We start from the raw sequence: 17,350 nt of genomic DNA, 5'->3' as shown, positions 1-17,350 counted from the left end.
ATTGAACATGTGCTTTGCCACGCCCATACACTACACAACAACTTCTAGCAGGGACAATGGCAGATGAAGTAAACGGTCTAAATGGAGGGGAAGAAGAGGCCCCTACTCTTGAAACAGTTGATTTGGACTCTTCAGCCCTAGAGAGCGACGGAGGGAGAGCTCCTGTACTCAGTTTCCAGAGAGAGGAGGAGGAAGAGGAGGATTCTGATCAAGATGAGCCTCCTTCAAAAGGAGGGGGAGGAGCTCCTACTGCTCCTACTGGGGGAGCCACTGGTCCTGTCTTTGTGTCTGGGCCAGAGGGAACGAGACAGCATAAGAAGCAAACCCGTTCAATCTCAGAGACCACCTCATCTATTAAGGACTGGAGCATCACTCACATGAAAATGACTCGCCAGGTTCTCTCTGAGCAGTTTGGCCGTGCAACAAGGACAGTTGACCCTGACCTTGAAGCAAGAGTGGCTGCCATACGTGACACGCAAAAGAAATACAACAACCTCACGTCACTCATGGGGCAGCTTCGCTTCCACATGGAGAGTTTCTTAAACACTCAGACTTCTCTTGCTGAGCATTTCGGGTTTCTAAGCGTCCGGTGCCCTGAGCTCCACACAGAGTTCACGTTTAACTCAATTACACAAAAGAGATTGGCACACAATGGGAAGAAGCTATTAGCAGCCATGAATTACTTCATTGCCAATGTTTACACCGTGTCTTCTAAGGCGATAGAGGACACACTGACTACAGCTAAGTCTTATGAGAGTGTGAGACTCCTTCATGATGCTTACAGGACTGACCTTGAAGCTGCCCAAAAAGTAGCATCTGTCAATCAAGTGAGTGTTCTGTCGTATACATGTACATGTATGTGTACATTGTCACTGTGTTTACATGTACATGTCTGTGCTTGTGGTTGAAGAATATCAGCTTTGTTATAATAAGAAGGGGTACATGTATTTGAGGGCATCAAATGCACTTGTTGTAATGATACAATTTGGTTTAGTTTGCTGTTTGTTACAGCCTGTTCCAGATTTAACTATACATTGTAGCTCGCCTATTTAGTTTAGACCTATACATGCTCACTGTATTTTGAACACATACACTGTACATACTTATACATGTACATGTATGCTGTACTCCAAATGGGAAGTGTGTTGTACTATTATGAGAGTATTTGTGACCTCCATTGAATGAATGATTATTGATAGCTTCTTGATTGGTATTGTGGTTAATTGGCATCAGTGAGTGTCTGGTAGTGTTTCATTGTTGCTCTTTTCATATTATAATCTTTTTGTTTCAAACATTACCGTCTTGGAAGAATTACGACAGACTGTAATGCTACATGTACATGTACATTGATATGTGAACATTAATTCAGACACAAATAATCTTGGAAAGGGTTACCTTATTATACTTTGGGTATTGTTTGTGTGTGTATATGTTGTGTGTAATAATGATATGTTCTTGTATAAATGTAATTAGTTCACTATAATGTAGCCTGCAGTTTCATTTCAGTTAAAATGTGGCTTCATTAATTGTAAATGAGTATCTTCAGTTTATGATTGTTATTGAGTTATAGTCCTTTAAATGCAATTACAAATGAACTCAATATCAGCATAATACATGGTAGCTACATGTACAATGTACGTACATCGGTGATTGATATTCTTGCAATAATTATTACACTGGTGGCTAGATGATATCTCTGTTATGATTGCCCAGTGTAAGTACATGTACCTGTACCTTAAATAAATACAATAAAATTATTCAACATCCTTGTTTCATTTTGTGAGCCAGTTTGTGATTGTACATGTACATGTATTGTTTCATTGATTATTTAATTCAGTTTATTATTTTATCTTATAGTCAGCCTCGGCTGCTGCTAAAGTTACAGCTCTTCAAGAGCAGTACGATAAGCACAGAGTCCGTTATGATCAGCTGAGAAAAGACTTGGACATCAAATTGAAGCTTCTCGATGAGAACAGAGTAAGTCTTTCTCTTGTTCAATTGATGGATAATCTTGAATATTGTATGAGGTTTTATCACTTAATTGTCACACAAAAACTTTTTGGTTGTGATATACTGAAATTATTCTCTTTTCTTTTCTACTCTTTCCCTACCTCTCTTCTCTCTCCCTCTTAGCTTAAAGTGATGCAGAAGCATTTGGTATTGCTCAATAATGGTTTTGCTGCCTATTTCTCAGGCAGTAACGAAACAATGGAAAACATTATGGAGGAATTCCGTGAAAGGCTTCGAGACAACGTATTCACGAATGATCCCCCGGCCTGGCTGGAGGAATTGTCCGAGTCTCAGCAAGAGTCTGCTGAGCCTGATAGTAGCAAGGCAACACGTAGGCAGCTCAACAGCACCTGAATAACACTCCATGGTCATCTTATTCCTCATTGTGTTTTCAAAACTTTTCATTCAACATAATTAATACTGTAATATTGCTTCTTAATTTGCTACCATAAATTTTAATGTTTTAGGCAATGATTGTACACATACATGTACACTGCTTTTTTCAATAGGTTTTCAATTGCTGTCCTCTTCCAGGTTGCTATTAATAATAAATAATTTTTTAATAATAATTATACCTTTTTTGGCATATCAAACAAACCTTAATTGTACTTCATTTTTATAATGATCATTAATAGTAAAAATTATTGTGAATTAATTTTAAAGTAGTGAAATTAATTACACTCATGGATGATCATATACTGTTAGTCAACTTATAGATTAAAAATAAACAGTCTCAAAAATTATATCATCAAAGAAAAAGGAGGAAGCTTCAATAATTTAATTGTCACACAATGTCATTGTAAGAGGTGATGTACTGTTAGACTGTTAGTAGATACACAACTAATACATGAACCACAAACCCAAATTTTTGCTATAAATAAATACATTATCTACTTTAAACACATATGCTGTACAATACATGAATATTGCTGCTTATGATTCTTGCTTTACTGTTTATACTATTACTAAGAGCATAGTTACCCATTTGAGTGTAACAGGTGCATAACAAGGTCACGCAAGCATGAAAATGAAGTTGCTCTCTAACATAGCAAAATGAATAAAAAAACTGCTAATAATACTGCTAGTATAATACCTAAAAAACAGCAAAAAAATACATGCACGTGTAGCAGGTTATTATGTCAAAGTTTGGAGCTGATGTTGTTAATTTTCTTGGACTTTTTCTTGAAGAGTCACTTGTCACTGAGTGCTACCACTCCTGGCAGTGCTTTACCTATGGATAAAGAAATTAACATTATTGGCTATATACATGTACATATTGGTACTGGTTTTATTTTGTGAAAGCTACTGCCCCGATACACTTGGAGAACAGACTTTCATTTATGTAGGCCTTACAATTAACTTTGTTACAACTTATAATGTAAATGTACGATTAGTTTAATAACTTTTAAATACATTCAAATACTAGTACATGTGTAGTTATTACAGTACTATAATTGGGGTAAGCCGTTTGCCAAATAAAATCCGCCATTTTGAGCTATTATGTGCATGCTTGATGGCACATGGTTACAAATTTGCTACGTTAAAACCTGCCAATCACCAAAAATAATCAATTTGCCAAAATTTACATTGTGTCCCTCCAAAATTACCATGATCACATTATACTCATTTATTTGAATGATGGCTTCTTTGTATTGAACAAACAATTGTCATTATTGCATGTTAGTGCTGTAAATACTCTACATTAGGCACCTATAATATGTACATGTACCTGGCATGTAAAATGTACGTACTATGTACAGTACATGTATAATCAGTACATGCATGTTATTTTTCATTTGTGTTACAATTTAATCAACAATAAACAAACAATAACATACAGGACACTTTCAGTTGTGTGGTGTGGGCTACAGTTAAGTAGTCTTTGAATAAAATTAATAATGCATAAATAACTTATAGAAAGTGTATAGTTACATGTACATACATGTATGTGTGCAAGAGACTTATAGTTACTTAAGCATATTCATTAAAAGTTACAAATTAAAATTACATACACCTTAATCCTACCTTTACTAAAACAACAATCAATGGCTGCTTGAATGCAATAACACTTCAATTTTACAATAATACTATAAGTATAGGTTATACACCGAGGTCGAGGTTTCTATGGAATTTATTTACCGAGGGACGCAGTCCCGAGGTAAATAAACCCATAGCAACCGAGACCGAGGTGTATAACAGACTTCTACCATGCCAAATTTGTAGCTAAGAAACTACCCATGATTAGCAAGGCTTTATAAAAGCACAAGGCCTCTTTACTTCTTTGTATCTTCTTAAAGAAACGGGAAAATCTCTTCTCCACTCGCGCCACGTGTGTACAGTAAAACACGCCCAGAACACGCCTTTCCAATTCCACTCCACCCATTAAGAAGTTTATCACATGGCCCAATGCTTTTGAGGCTCTATTTCTTTCTTTTCAATGTTCTTTGCTGCTTTCTCTGCTAAAAATGATTACTCCAGACGCCATAGCTATGCTTCGAGGTAAATAATTAGAAACCTGTTTGCTCCCGGGCTGTCCACAAGGTAAATAACTAAGAAAACCTGTTTGACGACTTTAATAAGTTGGCCATATTTACCTTGGCGAGGTAAATAAGCGATTATATTTACCTCGTATGACGCAATCTGATTGGTCAATTGCAAGTAGGCATGGTAGAAATTAAGGGTAATCTCAACGGGAAATGTATGACAAATTTCTCTTGATAACATGATTGTGGATAATGATTGTAAATAATATTGTATAACTGGTAATATTGGAGGGGTACAATGTACATGTAAATTATAGCCAATTCATAAATTTTTGATGATTTGCAGTTTTAAATTTGGCCAATTTGAAACTAGGTGCCATTGAGCACGGACATAATGCTCCAAAATGGCTGATTTAATTCTGGCGAAAAGCTATCAAAAAGCTATTAATTTGACCCCCTCAAAAAATACTACACAGTATATTAGTGATCAAATATAAATTAACTGGCAATTATATTAGATTAGATATAGTAATATACGAATTGGTTTACCTTCCAGTAGTTCAAGGCTAGCTCCTCCTCCAGTACTAACATGGCTCACTCTATCAGCCATTCCAAACTTCTCAGCACATGTTGCTGTATCTCCACCACCTAACATGTACATGTGCAGTAAGGTCTATGTCTGATTACATTAAAGGGTAACTGCACCCAAAAAATTTTTTCCCTGAAATAAGTTGGTAATAAAGAAAGAATCATAGGAAAAATAGCTAAAATTATTAAAAAGTACCAATTCTGTACTAAATCTTGGGTCAAAACTTGTAATTTTTTGCCTTACAGCCATCTTGTCAAATCACTTCCGGTGGTGGGCGTGGTCACGCGATGACGTAGATGGGGGAACATTAGCAAGTTTCTGCATTGAAATATTAGCAACTTTAAGGCTGGATTTCTAAGTTCTGCATGCAATGAAGCAATTTTAATGAAGTGGACCATATAGAACTAATCAAGAGCTAACTACAAGCAGTTATACTGGTAACAAAATCTATCTATTTGAAAAAACTACTAAACGGCAAGTTTAAATTTTGACTGCATCATTTAGCTCTGCATAACTTCTAATAATTGCAAAATACCTCTTAGCTGCTTTATTGCACGAAGAATTTAGAAATCCAGTCTTAAAGTTGCTAATATTTTAATGCAGACACTTGCTAATGTTCCCCCATCTACGTCATCGCGTGACCACGCCCACCACCGGAAGTGATTTGACAAGATGGCTGTAAGGCAAAAAATTACAAGTTTTGACCCAAGATTTAGTACAGAAACAGTACTTTTTAATAATTTTAGCTATTTTTCCTATTATTCTCTCTTCATTACCAACTTATTCCAGGCAAAAAAATTTTGGGGTGCAGTTACCCTTTAAAGATAGACATAGCTGTTTAGGACCTTATTTTATGGACCATAAAATTAAAGCTAATATTAACATGCATTGCCCATAACTGGTAAAAAATATATGGCTATACTCTTCTTTCATTCTTACAACATGCTATACTCCATATTCTAGCCTTTTGATCTGATGTTTACAATTAGAGAATACCATATACCAGTTTATTTTTTAGTGGAAAATTTTTTGTGAATCTTGCATTTCTAAAATTAATTTTCATAAATACGTGTAGCTTGCAGGCTGATCATGTGGCAATGAAGATGCATAATTTTATGGTGGAAAATTTTTGAGGCAGAGCAAAAACTCAAAATTTGCAAAAATGTTTCACTGTGAAAATAAGCCGGTATACGGTATTACTATATACAGTATAAACTTCCATCCCCATAACTGCCCACCTATGATTGATGTGGCACCCTTTTCAGTAGCAGCCACAACTGCTTCCAATACAACCCTTGAACCAGTTGAGAACTTCTCCATTTCAAACACTCCAACAGGACTACATGAAAGCGAATAAAAAACAACAACACCAATAATAATGCAAGAATAATTGTTCCTTCTCTGTTTTAAGTAATGCTGTAATACTTAACATTAACAGTCAGTACTCTTGCAGTCAGAGAATTCATAAACTCAAATAATATAAGTACAAGCACATGTACATGATGTACAAGTACATGTACACATAGGTGTATGTACATTTACATGCATGTACAAGTACATGTACATGTATGTTTGTGTAGCCTGTAGGGCTGAATCCAATAGCTCTGTGGGCTAGGTGACTATAAGCCATCCCCTCTAGGAGGAAATTAATTATTATCAGTGAAGTACACAGTAAGGCAGTTCAGCAACTTCCTTATTCAATGAGAGTAACATGCACTAGCCCTCTACTTCCTCTTTTTAAAAGTTATCTATACACCCCTGCTTAGTGTATCCATGCCTCTTATTACTCTTACCCATTCCATACAATGGTGGCAGCTGTTGATATGGTCTCAGCAAAGAGAGTGTTTGAATTAGGTCCACAGTCCAGTCCCATCCAGCCCGCTGGTATACCACTCTCAACAGTAGCTGATCCAGTCTACATACATTGTACATATAAAATTATAAATTACATATAATGTCATTTCAATTTCAGTTAAAACTGTTTTGGATGAAACAGAAATGTGGCTTGCTTAAGAAAACAGCAGTTCAGCTCCCATAAAAGTAATAACATACCATATACATGTACATGTACATGTAGCAAAAAATTTCCATGGCCCAAAAATTTCACAAATTTATCCAAAAGTCGTGACTATGATTTTTGTAATTTCCTGATTTTTAGTCATAATGAACTGTATTCTAGCAAGGAATTCATACAGGATTTCTTTAAAGGGATGGGAGATAAAAAATTTAACAATAACATTATATTTGGGGGATTCTATTTTTGTAATAATTATTAAACTAATCAAGAAAAAGCAAGAATAAGCTATTATACAGTACACACGATTGCTACTTAACTTCAGTTGTGTAATGAATAACAGTGAATTATGGCAAGTACAGTATAAACCCTTTAATTAATTAGGGGGAAACTTAGAGTATAGGAAGGGATTTCCCCCTTCCCCCTGTGTGAAACCCTACTAGCTACCGTATAGCCACAAAGTTTCGAGGCAATAAAGCAATGCACTATAGAGTATGCCTTTTGGAGTGACTTCAAAAATGCACGTTAATTAGAAAGTCCGTTGCATGGACCATGTTCATCCGTTGGAGGTTAATTTGTACACGTGTAGATGTGTGGGGACAGTAAATCTCGTCCGTTATACAGAATAGAGAGGTTCCACTATACAGAGGTTCTTTTATATACTACCCAATGGCCTTATGGCCGGGACAAGAGCAACTGTACGTTATAGAGAGGTGTCCGCTAATTGGGGATTTGTTTTAGAGAGGTTTGACTGTATAGCTATAATGCAATCAATAGTACATGTACATGAAGAGGCACTTGTAAATTTAGAGATGGGACAAATGAAAATTTTCTCTTTCGAACTTTCTACTACTCAAAACAAATGAATGCTCAAATTATTTGGTTCATCTATACTGGTTAATGATAATAACTGGCTTAAATTATTAAAAGCTAATGCTAAATGTTGGTAGTGCTACTATAGCAGCTGTACTCTTGGTTATAATAAGATAAATATTCTTAAAAATATGCAATAAGAAGCCACATTCCATACCATTTGCTATGGCTTTTATTTTAGTAATTAAAATAATAATTATAGCATTGTGCCAAATGGTTTCCCTGACACCTAAGTACATGTACTTGAGTACATTGTACACGAATGGTCTAAAAAACCTTCAAATGTCAGTACATTTGTCCCATTCCTATGTACATGTACATGTACATGTAAATTAACTACAAGTACATTATTATACACATTATAACATTGGACAAAATAAAATATAACATGTACTTTTTACTGTATAGTAACATGTAAATGTACATACATGTAGTCACAACTTATCATGCAGTGTTTTAATTGATGCACCAGCCACCAGATAGCAAAATGAGAATTAATGTACATACCTGTACATGTACCAGCTCAACGACTCAATAAAAAAACTACATGTACATTGTACATGTACATGTATAGTACATATATGCATAGTGTGAAATAGTATATCACACAGAATTTCAACCCTGGGAGGCACAAGTAAATCAATGCCATACATTGTAACTCTAGGGAGAAGAAAATAATAAATGAAGTTATAGCCAAGAGGGGAGAGTAGTAATTTTTCTTACATTATATGTAACTTAACTGATTGTTAGGTCATTTTTTAAATGTCTGATCAATTTTTGTATTGAAAGACATTTTGACTTTACATATTAAAAATTTTATTATAAACACTGGTAAGTATTTTATACACTTCACATGTACACCATGCATTTCAATTTTTAAGCAAAAAATTATTAGAGAAACCCCTCACTTCTACAATACCTGTCCAGTTAAGAGAAATATAACATGAGAGCTAATAATTACCTGCCTATTTCATTGCTTGATATAATACATGTGTATACATGTACATGTACATGTACATATAAAAAGATGTACCAATACTTACGTTAGCATCTTTGTCAAACTTGTCTGCCGTCACAAAATCAACAGGAAAGACCATCTTAACACCTTTAGCCTTTGCTTTACTCATGACGTCATCAACAATATTGGAACCATCTTGATCAAATAACGAATCGCCAATCTGTATCAATAATAGATGAATCATAAATAACCACATCAAAAATACTAAACCATAAGTATCTCAACATAAATGATTAAAAACGTGTACTGCCAAAAATAACAATCAATGCATGCATTAAGATTGCCTATTAAAATATTTTTATCATTAATAAAAGTATCTATAATGTAGATCTACATACATTGTAACTGTAAATTTGCATCACATGGTACATGTACATGTACATGTACAGTCCTTAACTGACATGTACATACATGTACATTATACACATGTACATGTGTACATCACTCTCTCCCTCACCTCCATTCCATTCAACTTTTTCAGGAAAGTGTAAGTCATTCCTCCACCAATAATCATGATATCAACTTTATCAAGAAGATTATTAATGAGCTGTATCTTGTCATGAACTTTAGCACTAAAGAGAGAGAGAGAAGGGAGGAGAAAGAGGGGAGGGGAGAGGGAGAAAAAAGAGCAGATGCTAATGAATACAAAATCCGCTCCTTACCCTCCTAGAATTGCCAGAAATGGTTTCTTAGGATTCCCAAGAGCTTTTCCAAAGTATTCCAACTCCTTCTTCATAAGGAATCCAGCAGCTCTTACAGGAAACTTAATACCAACCATTGAACTAGAAAATAATATAATACAAACAAAAGATCTAATAATACCCTATTATGTTTCAAAGTTACAAATATGATACATGTAATCAGCACCATTAAACTACATGCATGCACCAAACAAAGGGCTGAATAAAAGAACATACAGTACAAGTACATATAAAAAGCAATGATAAATGATTAACAATTATTAACTACACACAATAATACCCAAACCCCACTGGCTTGTTAATTAGTGTGAGCTCTATAGATCAGTCTACATGCATACATTGTATGTACATGTATAATGTACATGTACATGTATATGTATGCAATCAATTACGTGTACATCCAAAATAAACTCTTTACCTATGAGCTCTGTGTGCAGTTCCAAATGCATCGTTAACATAAACATCACCTAATTTCATTAATGAGGCTCGAAAAGCATCAACGTTTTCCTGGCTAGCTTTAACCTAAACAATTATGAGAGGATTTACTTAAAATGACAATCAATAGATCATACATGTAGATTAATTAACTTTAATTCTACACACACAGATAGAATAAATACAAAAGATTTCCAGTTGCAAAAGGAAAATATACAAATTGGCAGAGATATAAACTAAAAACTTTTTTTATTGTAGAAATTATAGGATCTCACTAAAATATCAACGAACTATTATAGATTACAAAATATCATTAAGAGTAGAAAATTTGTAAATTTTAACAGAAACACTTACATCATTTTTGTCACTAGTGGGCATGAACCTGGGTCACAAATATGGTCACAGACACAAGTAATGCTTTAAAATGGCTTTGAACACACATGTACAGCCTTTCTTGATTGCAAAAATACTCTCACTCATTCACTAAAGATTATATAAGACATGCATACAATAGAGTACATGTACATCGGTATTACATATTGCAGTAAGTGGCCAGAGCATCTGTCTTATTTCAAATTAAAAATGGTACATATTGTAAGAGGGACATTAATTACTAAAACATACTTGCACATGTATATCCTCAAATAAAAGCCGGGTACAAATAAACGTCAGGTTAGCAATAAAATGGAAGTATAAATACGTAAATCTAGCCTTACAGTGACATAGATGACTTGTAGATACCTCTTTAAGCTTCCTGAACTCACTTGTGTGAGGTCCACAGTTCAAATCCAGCTGTTGGCTCCTTTTATTTTATTTTTCAATATTTTTTCAAGGTTCAATGTCATTTATTTGAGGAAACACAGTATGTAATTAACTACCTTAATGTTACATCTAATCAGGTACACATACATGTACATCACTGCACTAGTTCCCTAGTGTGCATAACCTACACTAGTTACTGTCACTCACTTTCTTTCCCTCACTGTCAAGACCTTTCCCTTCCTCTTCAAGATGAAACCTCAGGTTCTCCAATAGGAATACTGAACCTACAGCATACAAGCAAATTAACATGCAATTATAATTGTTGGGTGAACAGTACATACATACACATGTACGTGTAGCTGTGTACATTGAATTACCTGTTTCTGGTTGTGAGCAAGCAGCTTCCACTTCAGGTCCAACACAATCTGAGAGAAATGTCACATTCCTATGGCAAAAGTAAACATTTTTATTATTCAGTGACTCACATGTACAATAAAGGCTATTTTAATTGGAATCATTGATAACAAATTACAATATGCATGCTGTAGTTGATGATAATAGACTTATAGAGCTTCAAATGACAAAGAATATGAATAATTACATTATACATTGTATATTAATGTATGTTCATTGTATGTTATTTCTATAATAGGCACAAAGTCTTACAACCATGATCATTATAGGTAAAGCTATAATAGACGCAAAGCTGTTGATGTGTCTTTTAGAAACAGAAATGAAGTTATGAACACAATCAAATCAATGTCACCACCACAAGGCACAGCACTTGTCTCTGATAAATATAAAAGTATGCTTTCTACTTCTGTTGAATTAAGAATCAGTCTTCATCTTCTTAAAGGTACTTTGGATAGCATTAATTAAAGTTAAAATTAATGGAACTGAAACTTGTGTTTACTACTCATTAGTCAAGCTTGGCTGTGTTTATAGTAATTAAGACTCTTGCAATAGTACTGCATATTGTAAATTAACTCGAATTTTTCTAGTTTACAAAGCATGTGCAATAAATGTTAGTCCAGTAACTATTGGTTGTGCTGATGATTGATAAGGAGAGCTATCTTGGATTATGCTATAAAAAATGTTCACTTCTTGCTAGTGCAGATTTTCCATTACACACAGCAACAAACACATGGTGGCATTGCGATGTCATCATGTAAAGATGAGGATATGATGTTGGTCTGTGCTAACAAAAATTAGATCAGAGTTGCCACATTTTCCTGGGGCTATTGTAGCTAATTCTGTCAATCAAAGTACACTGACATGGGCCTACACTGCTATGTATGGTGGCCACCAAAAAGCTGTTATAAGCCAAAGTAAAATAGAGGTGATGGTACCCTACTGTATAAACCCTACATGCATGGATTAGGATGCTATGGGTTTGGTATGAATAATCAAGCAAGATGTGACATCTCTGGTAAGGTTCTCATCTTGAATGCAACAAGCAACAATTTTTTTGGACTGGTCTAATATAACTAGTGCTTGAAGGAGCATTATAGGAATTTTTGTTAGGACTATTTTAGATGCTTCTTATTGTCATAACCTTTATTTCACAAAGCATGTGAAATAAAGGTTGGTCCAGGAGGAGAACTACATGTATCTTGAATTATGCTATAAAAATGTTCACTTCTTGCTAGTGCAGGTTTTCCATTACGCACAGCAACAAACACATGTTCAAAGGATGGATGTGATGACGATGAGGAATATGATGCTGGTCTGAATGCAAAAAAACTGCATGGGAGTTGCCACCATTTGCTAGGGATATTGTAGCTATTTCTGTGGACCAGAGTGGTCCTATACTGTTACCAGTAGTGGCCACCAAAGAGCTATTACAAGCCAAGATATGATAGAAGTGCTTGTACCCAACCTTGCAAACCCTAGACTAATAATGGATTGGGATGCAATGGGTTGGATGTGAATAATCAAGGAGGATGTGCAAAGATTGACATCTCTGGTAAAGTGCCCATTCATCTTGGATGCAACAAGCAATGAACTGGCCTAATATAATAAGTGCATAAGAAGCAGAATAGGAATATTTTGTTTAGACTATTTTTGTACATGTTAGGATATTTTTTTATGCTTATCTTGTTGTCATACATACATGTATAATAAACTTTAATAAATACAATTATACATTACATTTCTATCTATGCCACATAATCTATGCCTTGCAAGTTGATGACTGATTCAATGAATGAGGAAGAATGAAACAAAGAAAAGTACAATTGGGGCATTGTTAGGTCAGTAGTCTATTGTGATGCACTAGAAGTTGTAAATAATAGTATGCAGCCAGGACAAACATGTGGCACCACGAGAGCCATAATTAATGTCTAATACCAATATTTTGGGTAGCTGTACTATTAGGTGTACTAAGTTGTAAATAATACCAGGCACACATGTCAAACATTAAGGCATTTTCGCACGTGCTTGTAACAAGAGCTGCATGATGCATGCTTCAAATTCAGCAGGCTATATAAAGAGGTTCCTTTTGATGCAGTGAGCAAGTTACAATTAAGAAAAAAATTACGATGAAGACTCTTGTATTCTTTTTTATGACTCTCAGTGTTTGTGTTCTGGCTATGCCAAGTATGTCAATAGCTGTATGTGTTAATGTATATTCATTGTATGTTATTTCTATGATAGGCACAAAGTCTTACAACCGTGATGATTACAGGTATAATGTATTGTGTGCATACTATTGTACATTATTCATGTGACCTTAGGAACAGAAACAAAGTAACAAACATGAACAATGAGACTTTGCCACCAGAAGGGAGAGTGCATTTACAAAAAAGTATTTTTGTTTCTATTGAATTAAAAATCCATCCTTACAATTTAAAGGTACTTTGAATGATTTTACACTTACTGTTGAAGGAAACTATCTTTGTGTTTACTATAAAGGAAATAAGGGAGGCTGTGTTGAAGGTAAGACTTTTGCAACTAGAGTTTGTACTGTTTAACTCCTTTTGTAGTTAACAAGGCATGTGGAACAAAGTTTAGTGATTATACTATTGGTTGTGCTGATGATGAGGAGCTGTTTGGGGGAATGTGCTTTAAAAAATGTTCACTTGTTGCTAATGAGCATTTCCCTTTGCGCACAGCAATAAGCACATGTGCAAGAAATGGATGCACTTCAGGTCAGGAATATGATGCTGGTCTCTGCTATCCTAAATGCAAGGATTACTACATCGGAGTTGCCCACCTTTGCTGGGGATATTGCAGCCATTTCTGTGGATCAGCATACACTGACATGGGCCTATACTGCTACCGGTGGTGGCCACCACATGCCTGTTCCAAGCCATCGTATGGCAGAGGTGCTGGGCTCCTCCCTTACCAACCCTGGACCAATGGAGCGGGATGCAATGGGTTTAATGTGAATAATGAAGGAGGATGTCCAAAGGTTGATCTCTCTGATAAAGCACCCATTGATCTTGGATGCAACAAGTAGTGCACTGGCCTAATATAATAAGTGCATGAAGAAGCAATATAGGACTTTTTGTTAGGACTATTTTGATAATTTTTGGTGCTTGTCTTTTCATGCAACTTTTTTCTAAATAATTATTGAAACTTCATCAATCAATATAGTATACAGTCTGTTTTCATCTATACCAAGTTATCTATGCCTAGCAAGCACAAACTTTAGCTTTCACTTGCAATGTTTGTTTATGCATGATTTCATCACCAAATTAGGTAAAAATAGTAAGCAATTCTAGTTTCACTATGAGTAGAATAATTATTTGAAAGCATAAAAGAAATACCATTGACACTCACTAGTGATTCATCACTACCAGCTATCATTTACTGTAATGGCTCCAACACACAACCTAACAGTAAACTCTCTTTTAAATCTCACTCTCCAAAGGCTAGTGTTAAGAAATTGTGGTGAATATCTAGGAGGACTGGATGCAATTAACTCTATCACTTTTCCATTTTATTTCACTCAGTATCATTCAGCAACTTAGTTTTCCTGCACATTGGTTCATTGCTTATCAAAGAGGTCAGGATTGTTTCTTTATTATGGTTTTGCTGTGTTGGCTATTAATCCTACAAACACACTTATGGATAGCATGAACGTAACAATGGCAAGTACAATATACATTCAAAATCATGGTCATATCAGATGATCATTACAGGTATAAAGCTATATTGATGTGTTTTTTGGAAACAGAAATGAAGTTATGAACATGATTAAAGCAATGTCACCACCACTAGGCATAGCACTTGTCCCTGATAATTATGAAAATATGCTTTCTATTTCTGTTGAATTAAGAGTCAGTCTTCATCTTCTTAAAGGTATTTTGGATAATGTTAAAGTTGAAGCTAATGGAACCGAAGTTCGTAGTTACTACTTACTAATCAAGCTTGGCTGTGTTGATAGTAATTAAGACTCTTCCAAGTGTGCTGCATATTGTAAATTAATTTTTTTCTAGTTCGCAAAGCATGAGGAATAAAGGTTGGCCCAGTGCCTATTGGCTGTGCTGATAAATAGGAGAACTACCTTGGACTATGATATAAGAAATGTTCACTTCTTGCTAGTGCAGATTTTCCATTACATAGCAACAAGCACATGTGCAAAGGATTGATGTGATGAAGATTGAAGATGAGGATTATGATGATGATCTGTGCCATCCTAAATGCAATAAAAACTACAAGGGAGTTGCCACTGCTTTCTGGGGATATTGTAATTATTTTTGTGGGCCATAGTTTGATGACATTGGCCTATACTGCTACCAGTGCATGATGGCCACCACATACATGTGCCTGTTGCAAGCCAAGGTATAATAGAGGTGCTGGTATATGCCCTACCTTACAAATCCTGGACCAATGGAGTGGAATGCAATGGGTTTGGTGTGAATAATCAAGGAGGATGTGCAAAGATTGATATCTCTGGTAAAGTGCCCATTGATTTGCTTTGGGTACAACAAGCAACGAACTGGTCTTATATAAAAAGTTTATGAAGAAGCAATATAGCAATGTTTATTTGGACTATTTTTGTTAGGATATTCTTATGCTTCTTGTTGTGATACATACATGTATAATAAACGAAACTATGCATTACATTCCTATCTATACCACATAATATTATTGCCTTGCAAGTTGATGATTGATCCAATGAATGAGGAAGAATGTAACAAAGAAAAGTACAAAGGAGGCATTGTAGTCTATCGTGATGCACTAGAAGTTGTAACCAGAGCAAACATGTGTCATGAGAACCGCAATGTCTGTACTATCGGTGTACTACCGTATATGGGGTTATATTTCATTGGAAATAAATTTCGCGAATTTCGCGTTTTCATTAAATTTGCGAAATTAAATTCCATAAAAGAGGTGTGGTACACTAGGAAAAATGGCTGCAGAAGGTAGATTCGCAAAACTTTATACCAACAAATGGTAAATCTGGACAAATTCGCGAAATTTTATACCAACAAAATAAAACCCCTATACGGTATCAGGGTTTCCTACAAAGCATGCTAAGTGAATGCTTCATGAAAAATCCAAATTTGATAGGAATCAGCTCAAAGTTGATACACAACATAAGGACATGTGTATGTATATGCATCAGAAAAAATTATAAAGATAGAGAATTCTCCCCTGGCCATTTCTGACAAAATTTGGTCAAAAACCACAGGTTTACAACCTTTGGTTATTGGCCAATTTTGGAGCAAATTTAAAAGTTTATAAAAATCCAATTTTTATTTGATTCAGCTAAATTTTTCTGCACAACAAAAGAACAAGTTTTTTTCAGAAAAAAAAATTATAAAAATGGAGAATTCTCTCTTTGTATTTTTTGTCAAAATGCCCAGTCTATAAGCAGTACAGGCCTGGTCATAGAATCCACCAACAAGAAACTGCATAACACTATGCCAAAATCCTGTAGGAAACCCTGTGTATCATAAAAAGCTGCTGTCCATGTACATGTATTCAGCCACACCCTTTAATGTTAATGATTATCTTTTTATTGACATAATTCTTCCTCAGCTCATAATCTTACCTTCCCAGGAGTCGCTGGAATTCAGTAGCAACTGGTGCAAGTGAATATTTATCAACTTTACGTCCATCAGGTCTACCCAAGTGGCTCATTGCCACAACACTACGTGCTCCATTATCCAACAAATACTTAATAGTAGGCAGAGCTGCTACTATCCTAAATGAGTGAAATTATAAAAATTCATAACAAGACTGAGGAAGGGCCTACCTCTGGTTGCTTGTCACTGTCTTGCCGTCCAAAGGAACATTAAAATCAACCCTGTTGGTAGACAGAGCTAATAATCATTGCTTTATTTGCTTACCTCACGAGAACTCTCTTGCCTTTGACGTCTATCTCGTCCACACTTAGCTTCTGAAATGCAGCCATTTTTAAGTTCACGAGTATCAAATATCCTGAGTAATATCCGGAACAAAAAAGGCGTGGCTCAAATCAAAAATTTAATTATTTTTTTGCAAAAAAATACA

General features: G+C 35.1%; 3 protein-coding genes across 3 annotated transcripts; 2 read left to right on the top strand and 1 right to left on the bottom strand.

Annotated features, from left to right (window-relative positions):
• Positions 1 to 2: 2 nt before the first annotated feature.
• On the top strand, positions 3 to 2,651 carry LOC100638288 (arfaptin-2-like). Its single transcript, XM_003383308.3, has 3 exons — positions 3 to 827; positions 1,858 to 1,977; positions 2,134 to 2,651. Exons 1-3 carry the CDS (start codon positions 57 to 59, stop codon positions 2,362 to 2,364), a joined length of 1,122 nt encoding a protein of 373 aa, XP_003383356.1. The 5' UTR covers positions 3 to 56; the 3' UTR covers positions 2,365 to 2,651.
• A 387-nt stretch (positions 2,652 to 3,038) lies between these two features.
• LOC100638159 (phosphoglycerate kinase 1-like) lies at positions 3,039 to 17,297 on the bottom strand. Its single transcript, XM_003383307.3, has 13 exons — positions 17,188 to 17,297; positions 17,094 to 17,144; positions 16,890 to 17,042; positions 11,263 to 11,330; positions 11,093 to 11,169; positions 10,107 to 10,210; positions 9,650 to 9,769; positions 9,445 to 9,559; positions 9,013 to 9,147; positions 6,876 to 6,997; positions 6,321 to 6,421; positions 5,043 to 5,141; positions 3,039 to 3,241 (listed from the first exon to the last, which is right to left on the bottom strand). Exons 1-13 carry the CDS (start codon positions 17,250 to 17,252, stop codon positions 3,201 to 3,203), a joined length of 1,251 nt encoding a protein of 416 aa, XP_003383355.1. The 5' UTR covers positions 17,253 to 17,297; the 3' UTR covers positions 3,039 to 3,200.
• Positions 13,423 to 14,463, top strand: LOC109588413 (uncharacterized). Its single transcript, XM_020004585.1, has 5 exons — positions 13,423 to 13,483; positions 13,541 to 13,571; positions 13,621 to 13,691; positions 13,739 to 13,822; positions 13,870 to 14,463. The coding sequence occupies exons 1-5, from the start codon at positions 13,426 to 13,428 to the stop codon at positions 14,343 to 14,345; spliced, it is 720 nt and encodes a 239-aa protein (XP_019860144.1). The 5' UTR covers positions 13,423 to 13,425; the 3' UTR covers positions 14,346 to 14,463.
• Positions 17,298 to 17,350: the final 53 nt, after the last annotated feature.

Source organism: Amphimedon queenslandica, unplaced genomic scaffold (assembly GCF_000090795.2).
Source record: "Amphimedon queenslandica unplaced genomic scaffold, v1.1 AMPQUscaffold_13512, whole genome shotgun sequence".
Lineage (NCBI taxonomy): Eukaryota > Metazoa > Porifera > Demospongiae > Haplosclerida > Niphatidae > Amphimedon > Amphimedon queenslandica.
The sequence above is the reverse complement of the archived record's forward strand: the minus strand, read 5'-3'. Positions and strand labels throughout refer to the sequence as shown.

What these genes read in the sequence shown, in the direction of transcription:
- LOC100638288 (XM_003383308.3), top strand. Translation starts at nt 57, where the DNA reads ATGGCAGATGAAGTAAACGGTCTAAATGGAGGGGAAGAAGAGGCCCCT. An exon ending in AAGTAGCATCTGTCAATCAA is followed by an intron (nt 828 to 1,857) that starts GTGAGTGTTCTG and finishes TTTATCTTATAG; the next exon opens with TCAGCCTCGGCTGCTGCTAA. An exon ending in AGCTTCTCGATGAGAACAGA is followed by an intron (nt 1,978 to 2,133) that starts GTAAGTCTTTCT and finishes TCTCCCTCTTAG; the next exon opens with CTTAAAGTGATGCAGAAGCA.
- LOC109588413 (XM_020004585.1), top strand. Translation starts at nt 13,426, where the DNA reads ATGAAGACTCTTGTATTCTTTTTTATGACTCTCAGTGTTTGTGTTCTG. An exon ending in TTGTGTTCTGGCTATGCCAA is followed by an intron (nt 13,484 to 13,540) that starts GTATGTCAATAG and finishes TTTCTATGATAG; the next exon opens with GCACAAAGTCTTACAACCGT. An exon ending in GAGAGTGCATTTACAAAAAA is followed by an intron (nt 13,692 to 13,738) that starts GTATTTTTGTTT and finishes TACAATTTAAAG; the next exon opens with GTACTTTGAATGATTTTACA.
- LOC100638159 (XM_003383307.3), bottom strand. Translation starts at nt 17,252, where the DNA reads ATGGCTGCATTTCAGAAGCTAAGTGTGGACGAGATAGACGTCAAAGGC. An exon ending in ACAGTGACAAGCAACCAGAG is followed by an intron (nt 17,043 to 17,093) that starts GTAGGCCCTTCC and finishes TCACTCATTTAG; the next exon opens with GATAGTAGCAGCTCTGCCTA. An exon ending in ACTGCACACAGAGCTCATAG is followed by an intron (nt 9,770 to 10,106) that starts GTAAAGAGTTTA and finishes ATTATTTTCTAG; the next exon opens with TTCAATGGTTGGTATTAAGT.